Genomic DNA, 20105 nt, shown 5'->3' on the forward strand with positions numbered 1-20105 from the left:
CCTTGGGGATATTTTTATATCACCTACCAAGTTGTTGTTTTCGAATCAGTAGAGAGAACAAAATAAATAAAAGATGAAGCTCGGATAGCTCCAAGATCTTCAAAATAGAGGGCAGCTTTTCGCTGGCAGGCTCATCCCCTCATCCCTTGGTGGAGCTTGGAGGGGCACTCCCTGCGGGAGCGCTGGGTCTGAGCTCCTTCACTGGAGTTTGTTTCACAATGAGCACTCCCAACCGCTAGCTGCAAAACTGACTCCATCGCTAACACATTTGCTGTGGCAAGCTACTGACCAAAGCGCTTGCCTCTGCCCTGTACATCTGCAGATCAAAACCGCTGCTTTTTTTTTTTTTTTCCTTCCTGATAAGAGCCATCAGTTGGGGCTGGAAACATGAAACAAGGAGTAGGGGTAATTCTTAAGGATCAGCCTGTCTGGACCTTTAACCTTCATCTCAAGACCTCCTCCAGCACCCCTGGTGAATGAACACTCTTGCCCATGAACATGCAGGGGGATGGATGCAGGTCAACCGGTGGGCAGGAAGAAGGTATTAGCTTGTTTCAGAGAAGACAGTTAGGTCTAAACAAAGTCATTAAGCTGAAGCAGCAAGATCCCACTAGGAGGCTGGTGGAGGAGGTGGCATGACAAGTAAATTAGCAGCTGGTGGCTGCAGAGAAGACATTCTGTCAAAACATGCCTGACACAAAGGCTGGGGACCTGATCCCCACAGATGGTTTTGCAGCTGAGGAACACTTGCCTCTTGTACTCCCTCTGCTAATTAAAATTCTGCTTTGGCCAGATGAGATAAAGATAAAAAAAGAAAATAATTGCAGCTTGTAACCATCCTGATGTTAGGTAATAGACAGGAGATAGCAGGAAAAAACTAGGCCTTTTTCCCAGCACAACAGAGAGCCCTTTATATGTAGGTCAGCTAACAGTATACTTTAAAAATAGGAAACGGGGACATGTGGCAGTGAAGGCACCCAAAAGATGTCAAAGTCAGAGAATACATTCTCCATCCAAGAGCTCCAGCAGCCGCATACCCAACTTGCAACCTTCCAGGTCTCAGAAGAGATGGAGACTGTTGGTTGGGCGATTGGGAGCTCTGGAATTGCTGGCAGGATAAGGAGACATTTGGAGATGCCATTGAGGCTTCCAGGAACATAAGAGTGTCCTCAACACTGCCTGGGTTGATTTTGCTAGCAAGAGGAATCAGATGACTTCAGGGATCCTGAAGTCTGGGGTGAAGGTGTGGCAGAGGCTAAACTGCTCCAGCCACCAGAGCAGAAGAGGGAAATTGTGAGCCCATGTGCTTGGCTGCAGCTCTCCCACCCTGACCTACCTGATGACCGGAAGGTCCAATATTCGTCATCGTCAAAATGAGTGTCCCCTGCTGTGTGATGGTCACCGGGGAAGAAAGCATGTGCCACCGTCCCACCAGGCCCATCAAAGGGATAGCCATCATTGTGATCTGCCTTGGAGAAGTCTATCTGGATGTCAGCATTGTTTCCGGCCACTTCATGGAAATTCAGCGGAGTGATGTCACTCCAGACCTTCAGGGCATAGTACATTAGGGCTCGGACAGTGTCGTGGCCCAGGTCGGACTCTTTTGGGAAGGTGCGAACTCTGAAACAAAGAGGGCAAAAAAGAGGATGGGTCAGTAGCATGAAAGATCTCCAAGAACAACGAGAACTGGATCTGCAGCTGCCTGGTGCCTCAGAGCCACAGTGAGGCCTTCAGAGCTTTTTGCGTTTTTGGGCTGAGCTGGAAGAAAAGTCGATGTTTCCTGTATAACCCAACTTTGAAAAAGAATTGCTAATATTGTTGATTTAATAAAGGAGACGAAAAGACAAAGATGCAACAAGGCACCTTGGCTTCTAAAGGAATATATTTAGATAATCCTTTGTTGACAATTTTCACAAAAATATACACGCTTTCCAAGCAAATGTACTGTTGATTGAGTAATTATTGACAAAAGCCTGTTCGGATGGATAACTTCTGGCCAGCTCTAACCCAGTAATAACAGGTGATACTTTCTTTTTCAAGTTGGACACACCAGCCAAAGTGTTTTCATCGTCTGACAGATTTTTCAAGGCTGAAGCAGACATTATGACCACATCACTTACCCTGCTGCATAACATGGCTGTGACAGCATCACTTGGTACCACACCACTTCCCATCACCAATGGGCAGCGATGACCTGACTACACTTCCCGAGGTAATTACAAGCGTCAGAGTGTCACACCACTCAAGCCCTTCCCGAATAGCGATTTGAGTGCTGGGAGACAGCATGGATGTGAAAAGGGGAGTAGGAGCAACTTGCATGCTGAAGTTGGGAACGCATCCCACACCCTCAAGAGACAGGCAGCCCAAAGCAGACACCACCTTTGGGCTAGGGCAAAACTAGTCAGGGTTGAATCTCTGATAGAGCAAAAAAAAGGCTGATGAAACTAAGCAGAAATCTCACTAACAGTTCCTCTGAAGCACTTGGGAAGCTCATCCTAGAGACAGTGGGAATGAGTGGGTGAATCAGGAAAAACACATCATAGCCAAATGAGAAAAAATCATTAATATCTTTGCCTTTGCTATCCCTTGACTCTTTGGGCAAAGAAAAACCTTATTGACTAATCTAAATGAGTTACATGCATGTAACACCAGATGATTGTAGGACTTCAAAGAAAACACATTTGTAAAGGAGACAGCACAGAGGTACAAACAGTATTAGCATGGGATTAGAAAAGACAATTTTCAGGCAATTTTTAATTCATAGAAGAGATTGTGTCCGGATATAATCCTCTACAGTACAGAGAAAAAGGCCACCTGGATCCCAGATATTCATTAACTAGCTGTCTTCATCTTTCATAACACTCCTTGGAACTGAGGTAAACCCTTTGCTGCTTTAATTTCTACTAAGTCATTATACATGTAACACACACCATATTTAGGCCAGGAATTATGACCTTTCTCCAGGATCATGGTGCCTAAGGCACAGAGTTACATTTAGGGACATTATCTGCTCTTTCCTCCCCAAGCCCTGCTCACCATGTGAGCTATTTTCCTTTCCTTTCCAGCTGTAGAATGAGGATAATAAATCAGATCTCCCTTGTACAAGGATGGTGGATAAAAAGCCCTGTCTAAAGAAGCAAATATTATTAATATTCATCCCAAGATCTGACTCCAGAAGCATTAGATTAAGGCAGAAACAGAATCAATACCTATTTTACTTCTAAAAAGTCCTACACCTCTGAGCTGATCCACATTTTATTCATATGCTGCAGGTGTAAGTGAAAAGTCCCTTATCCTTTATTCATTATCACTGTCATTTTTCAAGAGAATCCCATCAGGGTTTTTCAATTCAGCATCTGATTTGATTGCTGGAGCTCTGCTAATTGTTTTCAATGAGAGTAGGAAAAGACTATTATGCTGATAGGATGTTTGTTGGCCTTGCATCGCCCAATTCCACTGAAAAGGCGGCACATTTCTAATAGCATGCAGATAAAAAAGCTTCCTCCTACCTTAAATTATTATTGGTAGTAGTAGTAGTGAATGGTGCTTAGGTTTCCAGCAAAGAGAAGCACTCCTTCTTCTTGGATGTAAATCCCTTCTGAGACTCCTCTTACAGAACTCGGATCTTGGGCAAAAGCTTGATGTGAGTAATTGGAGAGAAAGGTCTCTGCTCCAGACAGCCTCTGCCAGCTAGAGGGACGGTGATGAGGACTGAACTGCTCAGTCCCTCCAGCCACCCCACCAACACTGCCCTAAGCTGTAGGGTCAGTCACATCCCTCTGCAAATCACACTCCGGGACGCCCTGAGGAGTGTCCATCCCTGTGGCGGGTGGGGCTGCAGGAGGGAGCATCAGCCACAACACTGGAACTGGCAGCTGCCAAGCAGGATGTGGTGTTGAGAGACACAACTGGATACCAAGGAGAAAATCCCCCCTCTGTGTTTAGTGCTCAGCCAGGCAGCAGCATTGCCATGCAGACAAATGAATGCTGTCTCTCACACAGTGCTGCCAGTCCTTCACGTGTCCCCTGAGTCACCTCCTTTGCTTGACCCATCCCAAATAAACTTTGTATCTAGAAAGGTTAATAAGTAGAGACTAGAGAGGACTGATCTGCCTCTGTTTGCCATTGAGGGGCACCCACAGCTATTTTGATTTCTGGGTTCCTTATTGTTTTTTGTCCTCCAAAAGACAAAAGTGCGAGAGTATCAGTGATGGATGAGAAATCAATAGCTCATTAATGAAAGCACTCTTTCACTTTCCCAGCCCTGAAACCACAGACAAATAAAATAAATGCAGAGAACTACCAAACAAGGCAAGCTAAGGAGTGCTTGATAAACCCACACTGATTTTTCTTGGAAGAGGAAGGAAGAGGGGATAGTTGAAAGGGTAGATGCTTGCTGCCTTGGCAAAGGTGCTTTTCCAGCTGCCCAGAGCCATCTATGGCACAGCAGCTCTGATCCAGTGCTACCCCAGCAGTGCTGCAACACTGCCATTGTCTGCAGGAGGAAAGCAGCGGGTGTTGGAACCCTCCATCATCCCTCTCCCAGCACTTAGACTATCAGCAGAAATGTTCAGTTTTTTCATTCTCCTGCCCTTTATCACACATAGAACACCAAGTCACCCCCAAGCCACTGTGTCTCCACACACCTGCCTGCTCTCTGCCTCAGCTGCTTGGGAAATTTCCTATGGGGGCCTCAGTCGCCTGTGACAGGGGCATTACAATAACCTAAGGAAGCCTGACACTGATAGGTGCCCCCCTTGGGCACCTGTCAGCCCCAGACACGGGGGACAAAGCAGTCTGGGCTTTGGATGGGAGGTCCCCATGGCAGGATGTCACCGATTAAAGGAGGAAAGCAGGAGGATCAGGACCATTGTCGGAATGGGAGCACAGAACTGGGGGTTGCAACGCCTTCCTCTTGACTGCCACCCCTCTACGCCTGAGTAAATCCACACCTGGGCTCAGGCACTGGCACCTCCCCTCGGGGGCTGGCTCAGGACACTCACAGCAATGGTGGGCACTGACTGACTGGTGTCACTCCTCCTCTGCCAGCGGGCTCTGCTCCCGCTCTGGCAGCCCATGGCCTGAGCATCAGTGTCAAAGACTGCAGCTCTGATGAGATGGCAGAAGGGAGTAGTCCTTAACTACAGACAGATGAAAGCCAGCTCAGTTCAGCACTGAAAGGAAAAAGCTGGGCAATTTTAAAAGCTGAGCTTCCGTGGCTCCCCCTTCCCCAGGGAGCTCAAAGCATGCAGAGACGGGGTATGGCCCTGCTGCTGCACTCCCCAGGACTGTGGGGAAACAGCAAGCACTGGGAAGAAATGGACATATACCAGCTATGAACTCCCCTTCTGTGGGGCATAACCAGAAGCAATAAAGCAAAATCAGCAAGTGAAAAACAAGGCTGCAAACATGAGGGGGAAGTGGCTGCGGGCAGCTCCGGCGCTGATGCCGGCAGAGGGCATCCACAGCACGCCACTCTCTCAGCAGCTGCCTTGGCACGTGGGGAGAGTGCAGGGAAAATAAAATAATAACAAAAACAATCCTGTGAAAAGAAAATTTATATGCTGTAATATCCTGGAAACTCTACATAGAGATGAGACACAGAAAACCATCTATTTGTGATGCAGTAATGGGATGCTACAAGGCTGTACTGTGAGCTGTGCAGGATGCAGCCTGTATTGTTTTGCTCCTTGGGCCCTCCAGTCCCACGGGTTGGTTGTACTCAAAGGTAAAAAGAAGAAACCTGAATGACCTGTATACCTATAAAATTTTGTTTGCCCAAAACTGCCTTCTCAATCAGTGCATGTGCCTGTTTTAAGGTCCTCCTTTCCTACAGTTCTGCTTACCTGCTTATTTCAGCCTTTCAATTGTTCACATTTTTCTTCAACTTTTAAATCCGTGCCAAAGTAGCATTTAGTTTTGTTTTCCCCATTTAAAATCTTCAAACAACGTGTAAAACGTAAGCAACTAAAACTTTTATGTCTCTACTGGCCGACTTTCAGGGCAGTTTCAAAAAAAACAGCTTAATCTCAAGTGTTGGATATAAATACTACATTGGAGTTTCTGTAATGCTATAGCGTTCTGCTGGCTACAACCTACCATTGTAAAATACAGGCCTTTCTTGGACAAAAGACAAGATTTTTGAAAGGATCAAAGAATAAAAAGCAGAAATTACTTTGTCAGGAGATGGATTTCTTTTATGCCTTTTAAATATAATATTGTCTAACATATAATATTGTCTCAGACCTAAACCCCTTTTTATGGCAATCCTTGCTGCAGCATAAGTTTCCCAGGGGGTGGGAGGCGGGGGTTATCCCAGGGCTGCATCCACCAGAACAGCCGGAGCCCATTTCACCTCCACATTTCTCTCCAGCCTGGACTTGGGAATACTGTGTCAGCACATCCCAAGTCCTGCAGTGCCAGTCCCCTGACCGTGCTGCCCAGTCACGAGATGTCATTCAGGTTTGTCAGGAGCTGCTGGGGTCAGGCTGTGCACAAGCCACGCTCTTGCACTGGCAGCTCCCAGAACACCAGGACAGGTTTTCTTTTTACCCCCAAAGGATTTTCTCCTTTCTGAAATGTGAAGTTCTTAGTCTTTCCTCATAAAGTCAGGGCTGGGCAACGGGGAGGCAGGCTGAGTTTTTATAACATGGGTCACTTCATGACATGAAGCCATCTATGAACCAAAGTTGTTTCTTACTGAAGCTGAATTATGTTTATCTTTTCTCAAAATAACATCTCAAAGCAATCTGCTGGAACATAGACCAAATCTCTGCTAAGTTTCAACATGTGTCAACAGCAACAGCCAAGCTGAGATTTGCTACTGCAGTGGGACGAGGACTCTCTCTAGGGGCTATGCCAGGATCAAGAAAAAATTATTATTATTAATAAGGAGAACTTTTCATAAGATCCACATGTGTTTTCAGGATGGTACAAGCACCTCATGCTGCACACTGTTCTTAAGAGGAAAAAATCACTGCAGCACTTGCTATTTGAGAGAGGAAAAATGAGTCCCAAAAAGCACAAATCTTGGGGGGACAGGGATCAGCTTGCTTGCCAACCCTGACCCGCAGCATATTTCTGAAAGCTGGACCTGAACTTTTGTTTGTCACAGGTGCAGAGGGATCCTGACACTGAGGGATAAATACTCACCTGTGGCAAGGATTAGGAGAAAAAAAAGTGACTTTATTACTCAGAAAATGCTCCTACCCTTGGACTTGGGTGGGGCACGAGAAGAAGCTCCAGGCTTGGCAGCTGCCTGAGAAAGCACAGAACTAATGAACTCAAGAAAAAAAGATGCTCTAACAACCATTGCAACCCAGCAAAAAGCTCCCAGCTAAATCACCAGCCAAATCTGCATCATTCTCAGGCGCTGCCAAGTGGGTCCAAGAAGTCACTGCTGAGACTGTCAGGAGAAGAGTTAAAATAAATAGTCTATGAGGTCTTGGGAGGTCAGAGGGACATGTTTTAACCATCACCCTAAAACTCATCTCAAAGCCATATTTAACAAAGGTGACTGTGGAATTGGTCTTTTGCTGCAAGATTTCAGCAGGGATAGATGAATTCCTACCTCCAGGACAAGTTCCTTTTGCTCCACTTGGTGACAGCCTGAGCAAATCGCTTCCTCCTGGGCTCTTCAGTGGTGAGGTCGGGCAGAGAGCAGCGAGGGGTCTTCATCAGCTCCAGGGTGGCTTCATCTAGGGTTAGAGAAAAAACAAGAAATCATGGGAATGGTGGGTTAAGAAATCCCAAGGGGACAAAGAGATAGGAAATGAAGTGCTAAGAATGAACCAGAAGAGCAAAAGTGGATACTCAGGAGCCCACTGGGGCATGGCACCAGCCTCAGCATGTCATGGAGACACCCACTGAGCCCCTTATGTTCTACTGCTGCTCCCACCACTGGACAGCAATTCCTGCTGGAAGCCCACCTGTGGCCAGCTTTGATTATGTTTTAAAATATATTTTTTCAGATATTCTGTTTTGTTCTCTCTTGATGAATTTCCGAGTATTCCTCTGTCAAGGAGAAATATTCACGTATAAATAAACTCCATCTGTGTTCAGCTAGGAGCTTATTTGAAGAATGTCCATGTTCCTTCTTATTAGTTTTTTTTAAATAACGAAAGCTTGAAGTGTCTTATTCTCCCCAGCTGAAATGCAGAAAAGTTGTTTCATTCACTCATTTCCCTGCTGACTTTACCTCTTAAACTCTGTTTTCATGAACAAACTCATAACTATGACCTGCCCAGGGCAGCCATCCCTCCCACCCCCAGACAGTTTCAAACACCCCCTCTGAAAATGTAACTCGAATGGCCGCTCCTGTTCCAGGGTCTCCTGCAGCTTGTGATGCAGTGGAAGAGAAATTATTGCATGTGCTCACTTAAGACCAGAGAAAGGAAGTCCCCGTGTTGGGATGCAGCTGTGGCTTCAGGGGACCAGCAGAGGGATGCTGGGGTGTTGGGATGGATAGAGACCCGCCTGCTAATTAGCTGCTAGTCCTTAATTGTGTCCCGAGCAGCAGAAGCATACTGGCCCTATGGCAGGAAGGTTACAGAGGGGAGGAGAGCAGAGAGGCGTCCTTCTGCAGGCCGGGATAATGCTGGCTTTCTCCTTCCCTCAATGAAGGCTTTGAGAGGAATGACCCCAACCACGCTGGTGAACTCGTACTGCTTCAGCCTGCCCTCGGGCTGCATCCTCCCAGGCAAATGCCCCCGCCACACAGATGCCACTGCCTGCCTCTGCTGGCCAACCGAGCTGCTGGAGCAGGTGATGGGCTCCCAGCTGGCTGGGAATGACTGGGGAGTACCTGGAACAGCTGTGGCTCAGTGAGATCCCAGGAGAGCCCCAAAGAGCCTCCAGGCTCTATACACTGTGGGCAGGAGGAAACAGAGTTGGGGTGATGCAACATCATCCTTCTCCCTTCCCTGCCTGCACCCCAGCAGCAAGGAACCCAAAATATCTATGCATACAAATTGGGAGGCTTAATCAGGATTTTTGATCAATTCAATTTGATGCTGCAAGTAAAGCTTTGAAGAGGACAACTTTCTCCCTTTTTTTTTCCCCTTGTCTTTTTAAATTATTTTTGTTGGTTTACTTTTTTTTTTTTTTTTGAATACACCAAGAGCTATTTTAATCACACTAAGCACCCCAAGGGTCTGTGGGTCTGTTGAAATAATTGCTTGCCTCAGGTTCTTGAAAACACAAGGCAACAGAACACCTGAGCCATGTAATTACTCTTACAGCTGCAAACTGGGCCATATGCTCCACCCACGGTGGAGCTTTTCTTGCTGCTGCTGCAGAACACAACACCAAGTCCCTTCTCCCTCACGGACCTGCAAGAAGCCATCCCTGCCTCGCTCTGCACCAAAGAGAGGAGGAGTCATGAGCCACTGACCTAGGACTCCTGTGGCCTCAAGCCCCCCGAATCTCTGCATGGCAGTGATGGCCTTGGTGAGCTCCTCCTGCGTCTGCAGCTGCCCCGTGACTGGGTCCGGAGGAGGCAGATACCCAAATTTTGTCAGCCAGTCCTGTGAAACAAGGCGAAGGGGAAATGAGAAAAGGAAAGGAAGGAAATACAGACACAGGGAATGACGCTCTGAAGGTCCTCTCCCCTCAATGCATCCTGATAGTTTGAGGGCGTTAGCTTAATGATTAGATTTGATGATCTCAAGGATCTTTTCCAACTTAAATGATTCTGTGGGGGTGGCTCGTTTTACCTTGCTTGGCTCATCCCCCCCGGGCGGAGCATCTCACAATGGGATGATGTAATTTTATCAGCCATGCAGTGAGACTCAATGGCCCATTAGTGGAAGAGATAAAGAAACCTGCTCCACCTGGTTTTAACAGGTCGCCTAATTAACAGAAGATAACTGCCCTACCTCTAACAGATAGCAACAGAGCACACACCCCCAGCCACGTCTTGCATTTGCAACTGAAGGCACTTGACCTTCACAACACCAGGATTTTGTCTGGAAATAAACTCAGCCATGAAGTCTCCGAGCCCACTTTGTGCCTCACAGTCATCCAAGATCTGAGGCAGATGACCTCAGCAGTGACACAAAACAGCCCTTTTCTCCAGCATTTCCACACTCCCTGGTTTAATCATCTTCCTGACAGCTGACCTAAAGTATTTACAGCCAGGTGTGGGTCTCTCTACCACCAGAAAGCAGCAGGGACCTGTGGAACCCCTGGACGTTCCTCTTTCCCAAAGCCTAGGCAAGCACAGCCATGTGCCAGTGATCCCCTTGCCACAGGCATCTCATTAAACCCAAACCTACTGTTCAATCGGAATTTGTCTCTCAAAGGACAATATATCTTTATGAAGATTTTTCTCTTTCTCTTCTCAGGCTAAAATTGATGGGGAAAAAATGCTATACATCTCCTTCTTACAACTGCTTTTCAAAGTGAATTGCCTTTCTAAATCCTTTCTTACCTGCCTTCTCTCTCCTTCCCTTCCCTTGGCAGAAGGATGAGCAAGGAATAGTAATACTGCACGCAGGGGATGCCACAAACACCTGCTCTCTATTTTCTTTATCTGTATCAAACAGTGATCTGTTGAGCCTCTTGAAGACTGATATTGATCCACTGCAGCCAATACACCACAAATTGATGGTAGCCAGATTAGTCCTAGAAGCCAGTAGCTACTTATCGCTACATTCTGAATGTCTCATAGTTTGGTGTCGCCTACAGCTGCCACCCTGAATGCCACAGAACCCCCCAGCCCCTCTCTGCAAAGTCCAGTTAAACAGATTCACACTTACAAAGCTTTATGACAGATGTCCCCAGGCTTGTTGTGACACAGGCTTGGTGTGACTCTCCACTGGGGAGCATGGCCCGCTGTGCTGGGTTTCTCACTAGCATTTCACTTCCCTCCCAACCCTCCTTCACAGTTGCCTTGTTTCTGTGGGATGGTGTGCTCAGGAAACAGTCTATCTGGCCATTTCCTGTTGATTAATGCAACTCCATTAGCCACCACCTTGCTGGGAATGTGTGAGCATCATCACAGCCCTTCCCTGCCATCGGGCTGATGCCCCCTCTATTCCCCTGCTACTATTTGTCCCTTTGCATAGCCAAGCCATTTGTGACAGAGATACAATTCCTCTTTGATTCTTTGTGAGAAATTGCCTGTGACATGGAGGTCGGCAGCTGGCCCATCAATTGCTGAGGATTGTGGAGTTTAATTTGCTTTCTTCCCTGGCCACGGAGACAGTGTCATTTATCCTCTAATGACAGTGGAGACACTGCCACACCGGAGATAGGCACAACTCGGCTGTCCCTGGGGGCTCCTGGGGATGGAGGTGGCAGCAAAAGGCTGGGGAAAGCAACAGAAGAGGGATATCCAACAGAAGTTGTGCGGGTCTTCTTTCCTTCCTAACCCCAAGGGACAGAGAAAGCACAAACATGAACAGACACCCCAAAGCAAATCAGGGGCTCTCTACATAAAAGATGGAATGAGTGGTCAGAGATCACAAATCCTTCACCTGATCTACTGTGCAAGCACCGATTTCCCTTCACATGATTTTTCATCTAGACCATCAAGTTTATGCTGCTTTACTCAGATCCTCCTTAGTTTTATAGACCTCTGTGATCCTGCTCTCATTCAGCTCTTTTCCATGTAGGGGTTTTGACGGGTTTCCTCTCTCCTTGTAAGCAAAGCTGATTCATAACATTGAATTTTAACATTCCACCTTTGCTGTGGCAGAAAATTTCATGAGAGAGATCAAAGTTGGCTTGGAGATGAGAAAGAACAGCAGAAATTGTCTGGCTAATTATCTGTGTGCCCCATGAACGCTTCTCAGATATTTTCTTGTCCTTAATAATGACAAAGGCTAAATTTACATACTTCCATAAATAAGAATATGAAAACATTTTCCACTGAGATAACTTCAACACATCCCCTTCTTGTTTCCACCTTAATAAAAAAGAACTTTATTTGCCAACTCTCATTAGCTTAAAATGTTTAAATGAAATAGTGATTTCAGCTGAAAGCTAAAATTCTATGAACATATTTCTTGCCTGAGCTGGCACTATATAAACTTTTCCTTAAAAGTGTGCTGTGCTGAATGAATTGACCTATTCCCATGAGAAGATTCAGCTTCAACAACTATTTCAAAAGTAAAAAAATTGCTTCATAAAAAAAAAATCAGATTAACCCAATGTCTAACCATCTTCCAGCTCTGAGAGGAGCTGAGAACAAGTGAGGCTGCACTACATGGCTCATGCTATGCCCAGGTAGGTACCTTGGTCTGAGGCTCACATGATCCCAGCTCAATTTTTGTGGGAATCATCACCAGCAAAGATGGGTCTGGGAGCCAAGTCCAGAATGAATCTTCTGATCCAGCTCCACCACTAAGCAATACAGAATGAAAGGCACCACACTGGCTCAGGTCCAGGAAAAAAAAAAAAAAAAAAAAAAAAAAGCAGCACAAAGGAAGAACTGCATGCCTGGCAGAAAGGTCCAAAACCACCCACCCATCTGCCCCTCCTCTCTGCCAGCTAAACATGGCTCTCAGCAAGAGCCCTGGTGCTGCTCAGAACAGAGCAGCATCAACACACTGCCTACAAACCACAGCTGGGATGTTTATGGACAAAACAATGTCCCTTCTGGGGGCTGGAGGGCCTCCTTGCCCCATTCCAGATCATGGGACTTGCACCATGTTCTCAGCAGTGGGAAAAAACCGCTGCAACTGTCTCAGGATAGTGGTACTAGGAAAAGTGAAAAAAATGAAAAAAAGAGAAATTTTTCCATTTCCCCTTGGTTTCATGGTTTCATTTTACCATCCTACCAAGGGTGATATGCAATGAAAGATTTATAAAGTCTTAAACCAACTGCTCCAAACCAGTCTGCCTTTGCAAAGGGACCCTGTTAGCAGTGCCACAGTGTCGTTCCTTCACGAAACAGCTCCACATGTGTGTTTGGAGACAGATTACTCACTCGGCTGGCTAAAAATAAACTGTATTTGTTTTTTCTCATCTGGGTTCTCATCCGTAATGGGGAAAAGCCTGCTTCTTGCCTTAAAAAAAATGTTTAACAGAATTCAAAACTACAGATATTTTTCACTTTTATTTTTCCCATTTGGAGAAGCACAAAGTTAAGAAAAATGGTAACGCAGTCCTCCCCTCTGCAAACAAGCTGTTTCAATTTTGGACTTTTTTTTGCTCCTAAAGCCACTTGAATGGAATACCAGGTAGCAGCCAGGGACTGGAGTTTTCCAGGGTCAAGTGATCACCCAGAGCAAACTGTTGGCTCCCGCAGTAGTGAGGCCTCTGGTGTTGCTTATGCAGAGACAATTTTCAGATTAAAATGGCAATTTTATTTCTTTCATCTCTCCACTTCCTTTGTATCAATATCCTTTTGTTCTAGAACCTACTTACCTGCTCCATTTTAAAATAGACATAGATATTGCCCTTCTTTTATGGAATATTTATGAGCTCTGTAGGTCTGCTTTTACAAATATTAATATTATATAAGATGATGGGCTTATTCAACTGCCAGAGGCAAAGGAAAGACTAAGTCAGCAAGTTTTCTTCCTGATCATTTCTTTTTAAGGGTGGTAGGTTGGAATTTACAAGAAGACAAACCAGTTCAGGATAACAAGGAGAGGATAAACAGGATAAACAGCAAAACAGAAATCGGGATAAGGAAGAAAATTATACTCAAGCCAGCTCCACAATTCTGCCTGCTCTTGTAGTATTAAAATGACCATCTATCTAAAGCTTAGCCCCAAACAATCAGGATGTTTTTTTCTCTTGGAGAAAAACAGCCTTAATCCTGTAGAGGTCATAACATTCCCTTTGCTTGGGGATGGAGATGGTTATCCTCAGTGTACCCAGCCTGTTGCCAAGCCGAGAGAAGAGCAGAGCTTTACCACAGTCCCTCGCTCCTTGGCAGATTCGTGAACTGGACCCTGAGCTTTGCACCACTATCCCAGACTGTCTCCATACCCATCCCATCACAGCTGAACAAAGAAACTGGGGTAACTGGGGTTAAATTGAGGACATTGCTGGCAGGGGTACAAGCAGCACCCTCAGTGCTCTGTCCATGTCATGGCCACCAGTATTTCTCCAGGCATCTCTTTGCAGCCAGTGACTAACACTGACTTCAGAGACAATCTGGATGTGCAACATGCACTGAGAAGATCCTACTATGTCACAATTTCCAAATCTTTGGGGTAAGGCTTGAGCAGAAGCAAGCTGTTTTCCATTGAAAAGATCCCTTTTATTAATAGGCTTTACCAAACTGCACCTTTTCTCATTAATCAAGTGACAAGTTGGGTTTATTAATTTAAAAAGGGTGTTGTTATGGCTGGGAGGTTAAACCCTTACCCTGACCTGAATATGGCCCTTGGCTTTCTGGCAGGGGCACCCCTCTCCCTACCCACCATGCCCCATGCCCCGGGCTGCAGCAGGAGCACAAATCACCCCACCACTCTTCTTCACAGCTCATCTCCTGCCTTCCATGCTGGATAACCACAGAGAAACAGGCTTTGTTTCGGTGGAGTCGCCCAGGGGAGAGAGGATTTTGAAAGTTCCCTTTCCTGACAGAAGTCCCATTATACCCTGCAACCACACACGCAAGGGAAGAAAATCCAAACATAGTATTCAACAAAATTAATGACCCAGATTAGTAAAATAAAGCTACAACTCAAACATCTGGAACTAATTTCTAAATTACACTTTGCTTTATCTCTGCAGCTACCATTAAATAGGGTGGAAGCTTTTAAAATAATAATAATAATAATAATTTTAAAAAATCCCCAACACCACAAGCTAGATTAAAGGAAATTGCTTTGAGCTGTTTGAGGTTTTATTCCAAGTTATCGAAGGCTTACAGTATTACAATTTTTACAGTCATTTTCCTGAGATCAAAAGACCCCAGGAACAACACCCGTTAATTAGAGCAACACATATGGTGCTGCAATACTCAGAGGACCACGTTCCTGCAATGCAACGGCCTCTGGGCCCCACAGAGCCAGCACTTCCCTTCCAAAGGTTGCCACACACCTCTCTAATGAGCTATCGCAGGCACACAATCAGCTGATTAATTCATTAGGAGAAAAAAACCTGCAGTTTGGATTACAACCAGGATTTTGGCTGATGCCACTGCTGAACTGCGGGACCAGTTTCATTAGCTGCCATCAGAGGAGTTGCTTGAATCCAAACAGCTCTCTTTAATTTGAGCAACGGTTGTGCATGGAATCCAGGGTGGAAGTTAATGCAGCTGCTAATGACTTCCTCTCCCTAACCCTTGCTTTAAATGTTCCATTAATGGAACAGCCAGCAACTGGATGCTAACGTGGCTGCCTGTGGGTCCTGCCAGACGTGGTCAGGTCTAGAATATAACTTAATGCTCATTAGAACAGCTCTGCTCATGTAACCATTCTCCTGGGTGTCGGGGGGAGGATGTCCTTCACCTGGCAAGGTGGGCACAGAAGAGAGCTGTGGTGACTTGGAGACAAGCTTCATCCACCATGCAAGAGCTGTTACACAAGGTGTAAGCATCTCTTTGGCTGGATGGATAACCAGAGCCTTCCCAGAAACACAGACTTAATCAGGAGATGTTGCAGAAGCAGAAGGAAATTCTCTGCAGACCACAGAAACAGCCTTATCAACCCCTTTGAACTGAAGATCAAAGAACCAATTCCCACCCATAGAATGGGGGCAGAGCAGTGCAGCACAACACAGTATTTACTACAGATGGCTTAGATTTCTTTTCAGAGTACCAGAGAGTGACAAAATATATAAACAAGATACAGTTTACTCTGCATTTTCAACATAAATGTGTATTTTTCTTGGTGGAGATTTAATACACCAGGGCTTTAGAGATGTTTTCCAGCACATCCTAAAAATTTCCACTTGAAGTCAATGAACAATGCAAAAAAAAAAAAAAAAACCCAAAAAAAAAAAAAAAAAAAACAAACCAAACAAACAAAAAAAAACAAACAAAAAAATCCACAAACAAACAAAACCCAAAAAAAACCCTGCATGTAACTGAAATCCCATATGAACATCAAAAAGCGGTCTCAACAGTAATAGTTTTCTGTTTCTACATCAGTCCTAGTTTTGCACTATGCTGCCTATCGTGGTCAACATGTCAACACTGAGTTATCTAGGAAGGAAAAGAAGAAATGCCTGGTGTATAATGGTCTCTTGAACTGTGATGGGAAGTTAGGTAAGTGACCAAATTAGCATCCTTTTATCTTGTTACAGAAATAGCTCTAAACCACATAACTCATGGCTGGGTTTATGAAAATAGCCCTGCTACACTGAACAGGTGCAGTTGGAGGCTGCCTGTGGCAGGCACAGGAGGCTCTCACCTGGCAGCGCCATGTCTCGGTGACAGATGCCTATGGTCAGATCCTGTGCTGAACAGCAACCTTGGGACCTTGGCTCTCCCCAAGTACCCTCAGCACTACTCACTACAAAGGAAAATGCCAGGACTTGCATGGAAAATAAAACCACAATGAGTTCTAGTCCTCTGGTGGGCACAGAGGCCATGTGCCCACATCTGGGAAATCCTTTTCCCTGGCATCCCCCCATCTCTACCAGCTGTTGTGCTCTGAGCAGGTATGACAGGATCAAATCTAACCTCAGATCTGCTGTGACAGGGCTATATTAAATGTTACCAGATTCAGTTCTGACAGCATTTTGTAAGCCCAGAATTCCTCTCCGCACGTGCCCAGCTGCAGCCAGGGAAGAGGTTTCCCTGCCTGACACGGCACAATAAATCACAGTGAGTGATTGCCTCGTCCATCGTGATTGCCACATCCTCTCTGTATGACAAAAATGAAAGCCAAGACTCTGTAAATTCGGGGTTTTCTGGGTACAGGACAGGACTACTCGTGGTTTCCTTGAGAATTTTGCGCAAAGGTCATCAGAGTCCAAAGCTGCCTGGGGGCTGCTGTGAGCAGAGCCAGCTGGACAGTGCTCCTCAGGACACATCTGCTGAAGATGGACTGAGGGAACAGAACATGCCTTGACCTTCCTCTCCCCATGCTCCTCCACCCTGTCCCATCCATACAGCAGGGAGGGCAGCTGCTGTGGCCCACGTCCAAGGGAATTCCAGTATCAGGAGGCTCCCTGAACCCTCTCAATCACTGGAGTGAGGACACCTGCCCTGCACACAGTGGGGAGGCTCTGTCAGCACACAGATGTTCAGACTTAAAATCTCCAAGCCTCCCAAGTATCTGACATAGGGCTATTGACATCACCCAAAAAGACTGCGCAGAGAACTTCTGAACACTCCTATCTTCCTGCTGGATTGAGACCAAGATGAGCAAGAGAATGATGCATTCTTTTAAAAGAAGTACAAATTGCACTTTACCAAAATGAGAATACACATGGAGGGTCTCTTAAGGGGTGACACGAGAGGTCCTCATTTTGCTTAATAAGTTTAATGAAGCCTGGCCATCTCACCAGACCTTAACAGCACATGGCTCATGGTATGTAGGGAAAGTCAACGTCACACAGAGAGCACAATGCAGTTAATCTATACTCCCTCCCCGTCGCACAGACATGAGCTCCTACTCCTTTGGTTTCAGTCACTAAACAAAGCATATCTGGTAGCAAACCGAACAGACTGCTATACATCAAAACAAATCCTTGCTAACTCTATTTACCAGATCCTTTGTTAGGACAGTGTCTTCTCCAGGAGAGACTCCACACCCGTCTCCCTGCAGTATGACCAGGAACACCAGAGTTTGCCGTGGCCTGTTCATGTCCTTGTTCAGAGCTCTCAGTCTCCATCCCAGCCTTTAGAGTTGCACCTCCAGCATGGCTTAGCTTATTCCCCATCTACAGCAGCCAACAACATTTTACCTCAATGAATCAGCTCAGCTGCACATTTTTCTTCCCCTCATTAGTTCGCATATCAGTGCCTTCCTTTCTTGCCCTCCTAGTATCCCGCTTCTCTTCAGCCAGCTAAGCTTGGTAGCCTAGCCCAAGATAACCTCAGGACATAGGCTGCCTGTTTAAATTTGCCTGCACATTGGCTCAATATCCCTTTCAAGAGGTTGTAGAAATTCTCTGGTCCTCTGCAAACTGGGAATTCAAATGCTGTTATCACCACACTTGGTGCTAGGACTGATCCCAGCAGGTACTGTCCCTGTATTTACATCAGGCTTTTAGATCAGGACTTTGATGCATCTTCCCATTTAGTTTTTAGCAATGAAAATATTGTGATGTTAAGAAATCCATAAATCAGAAGCTCTGCTGGGGTGTGAAATAGAACATCCATTTGGGAGTGAATTAAGCTCTACTTATGTCTCCTGTCCCCAGATCTACAGGAACAACACATTTACTTTCTGGTCGGCTTTGTTGCTTTCCCTGGTCTCTTTAAAGCATTAAACCTTGTTCAGTAGTGGTATTTACAATGAGCTTTTCTTGTTGACAGGTTCTTTCTATTAGCTGTACAAGTGTCTCAAACAATTATTGATGCTGTGGGCAACTGGTAAACAGAACAAAAGGGATCCTTCTGGCTTCACAAGCAAGGCTATTAAACCAGAGGAAGCAATAATATCACAATTCTCAGGTGAACCACCCTCAGATGGAAGTACCAAGAACTCTGCAGAAGTACTTCAGGAGCACCCCACAGGCTGCATAAGCTGGAAGAAATTACCCACAGATAGAAAAAAAGAGCCCTGCATCACCACAATGTGTTGGACAATTTTCAAAATGTGACTAAAAAAAAAAAAAATATCTTTAATTGTTAAAACAAACTAACTGTAATTAATAATTTAACCCGTTATGACCTGTCCAGAGCATTTTCCTGTGGCTACCAGATGATTCTGCTTTCAGTGAGAACTGCTGTTGATGATAACCCAGGACCAAACTCAGGTTGTTTGTAGAAAACAACCAGAACAGAGCAGAGACAAAACAAATCCTCAGATTACACTTCTCCCCAGAAGGATTCAAATTATATAGTGCCTGACTTTGGCATATGAGCTGAAACATTCAATACAGGACTTGCTTTTACTGGCACTTCCCTCGCCCCAAATGCTAATTTAAGGAATAATAAATTTGCCCATCTGTAAACAGTGTTATTTCATTAGGTATTAAAAGTCATGCTGAACTATGCAGCACCAGTCATGTATGTACCAGACCACCAAAGCTGGGCAAACAGCAACAGCCGCTCCCACAAGAGAGTTAGAGCCAAGGACACGGGTCCCAGCCCCTCTCCTCATCAAGGACCTGGGAATCCCTCCAGTTGTGTAAGTCTCTGTTTTGGCAGCCAGGTAAAAGGATCCCATCTGACTGCCCCAGCATTGCTGGTCTCCCAAACCCTTCCCTGGCTTGGTTTGACTTTTGCATCATAACCCATATAGCATAAACAGTAAAGGAAGATGAATGTTTTTATCTTGCTGAATCCTTGCTACAAGTACATTTCCCCCTCTGTAAGGGCTGTATGTGTTGGTAGTGACGGCAGGCTGAGGCAGATAGCTGCAGTTATGGCCAGCCACTACTCTGTGCTTGGAAGATTTATGCAAAAATTCAACTTCTGGTCCCTTCCAAAGATCCATTCCAGCAAGAACCATTCTAGACTATCTTTTGATACCAATCAAACTCATTAAATTGAGAGAATTCACATTCCTACATAAGCAGAATATGAAATGCTGAGAGACTCCTGGAAGAGAGCATCCTGCATGGCAGAGCAAAAATCCATCTGGTAAATTGGATACACTTAATCACGTCAGGTTTGTTTTGCCCTTTTTCTTTTTTTTTTTTTAAAGGACCATATATTTTTACTTCTACAGCTTCATGACACAAGGTCTGTCAACACATTTGATTGAAAATGTCAAAGTGGCCATCTGTATCACGTCACAAGCAGACTCCTTCTCCTTGCAACACCAGGACAGCTCTTCATCAGGAGCAGAGACATGCCCTGGCATGTTGAGTGGGCCACTGCTCTCTTTGGCTATATCTATCAAGTACCATTTATTAACTATATGGGAGACAACTGCCCAGACTTGCTGTCTACTTCCCTAAATACCACAAGAACAATCTCATCTCCTACTAAACCTTGTTCAGAAATGCAGTCAGCATCACCCTGCCACTGCAGAGTCTATAGGTACTTCCAGTTGGACTACACAAACTGCCCACAATTTGCTGAC

General features: G+C 45.4%; 1 protein-coding gene across 2 annotated transcripts in view; it reads right to left on the bottom strand.

The window, feature by feature from the left end:
• MMP17 (matrix metallopeptidase 17) overlaps positions 1–20105 on the bottom strand; it is a 50206-nt gene that overhangs the window by 10381 nt on the left and 19720 nt on the right. Inside the window, exons 1-4 of one of the 2 annotated variants that reach the window (XM_053994237.1) lie at positions 10430–10628; positions 9392–9524; positions 7571–7697; positions 1337–1620 (exon numbers count right to left, since the gene is read on the bottom strand). In XM_053994237.1, the coding sequence (XP_053850212.1) occupies positions 1337–1620; positions 7571–7697; positions 9392–9431 (451 nt within the window). In that variant the 5' untranslated portion in view covers positions 9432–9524; positions 10430–10628. Of the gene's footprint in view, positions 1–1336; positions 1621–7570; positions 7698–9391; positions 9525–10429; positions 10629–20105 lie in introns of those variants that run through there. The other variant, XM_053994236.1, reaches the window with a different exon arrangement.

Source organism: Vidua macroura, chromosome 18 (assembly GCF_024509145.1).
Source record: "Vidua macroura isolate BioBank_ID:100142 chromosome 18, ASM2450914v1, whole genome shotgun sequence".
Taxonomy (NCBI): Eukaryota; Metazoa; Chordata; class Aves; order Passeriformes; family Viduidae; genus Vidua; species Vidua macroura.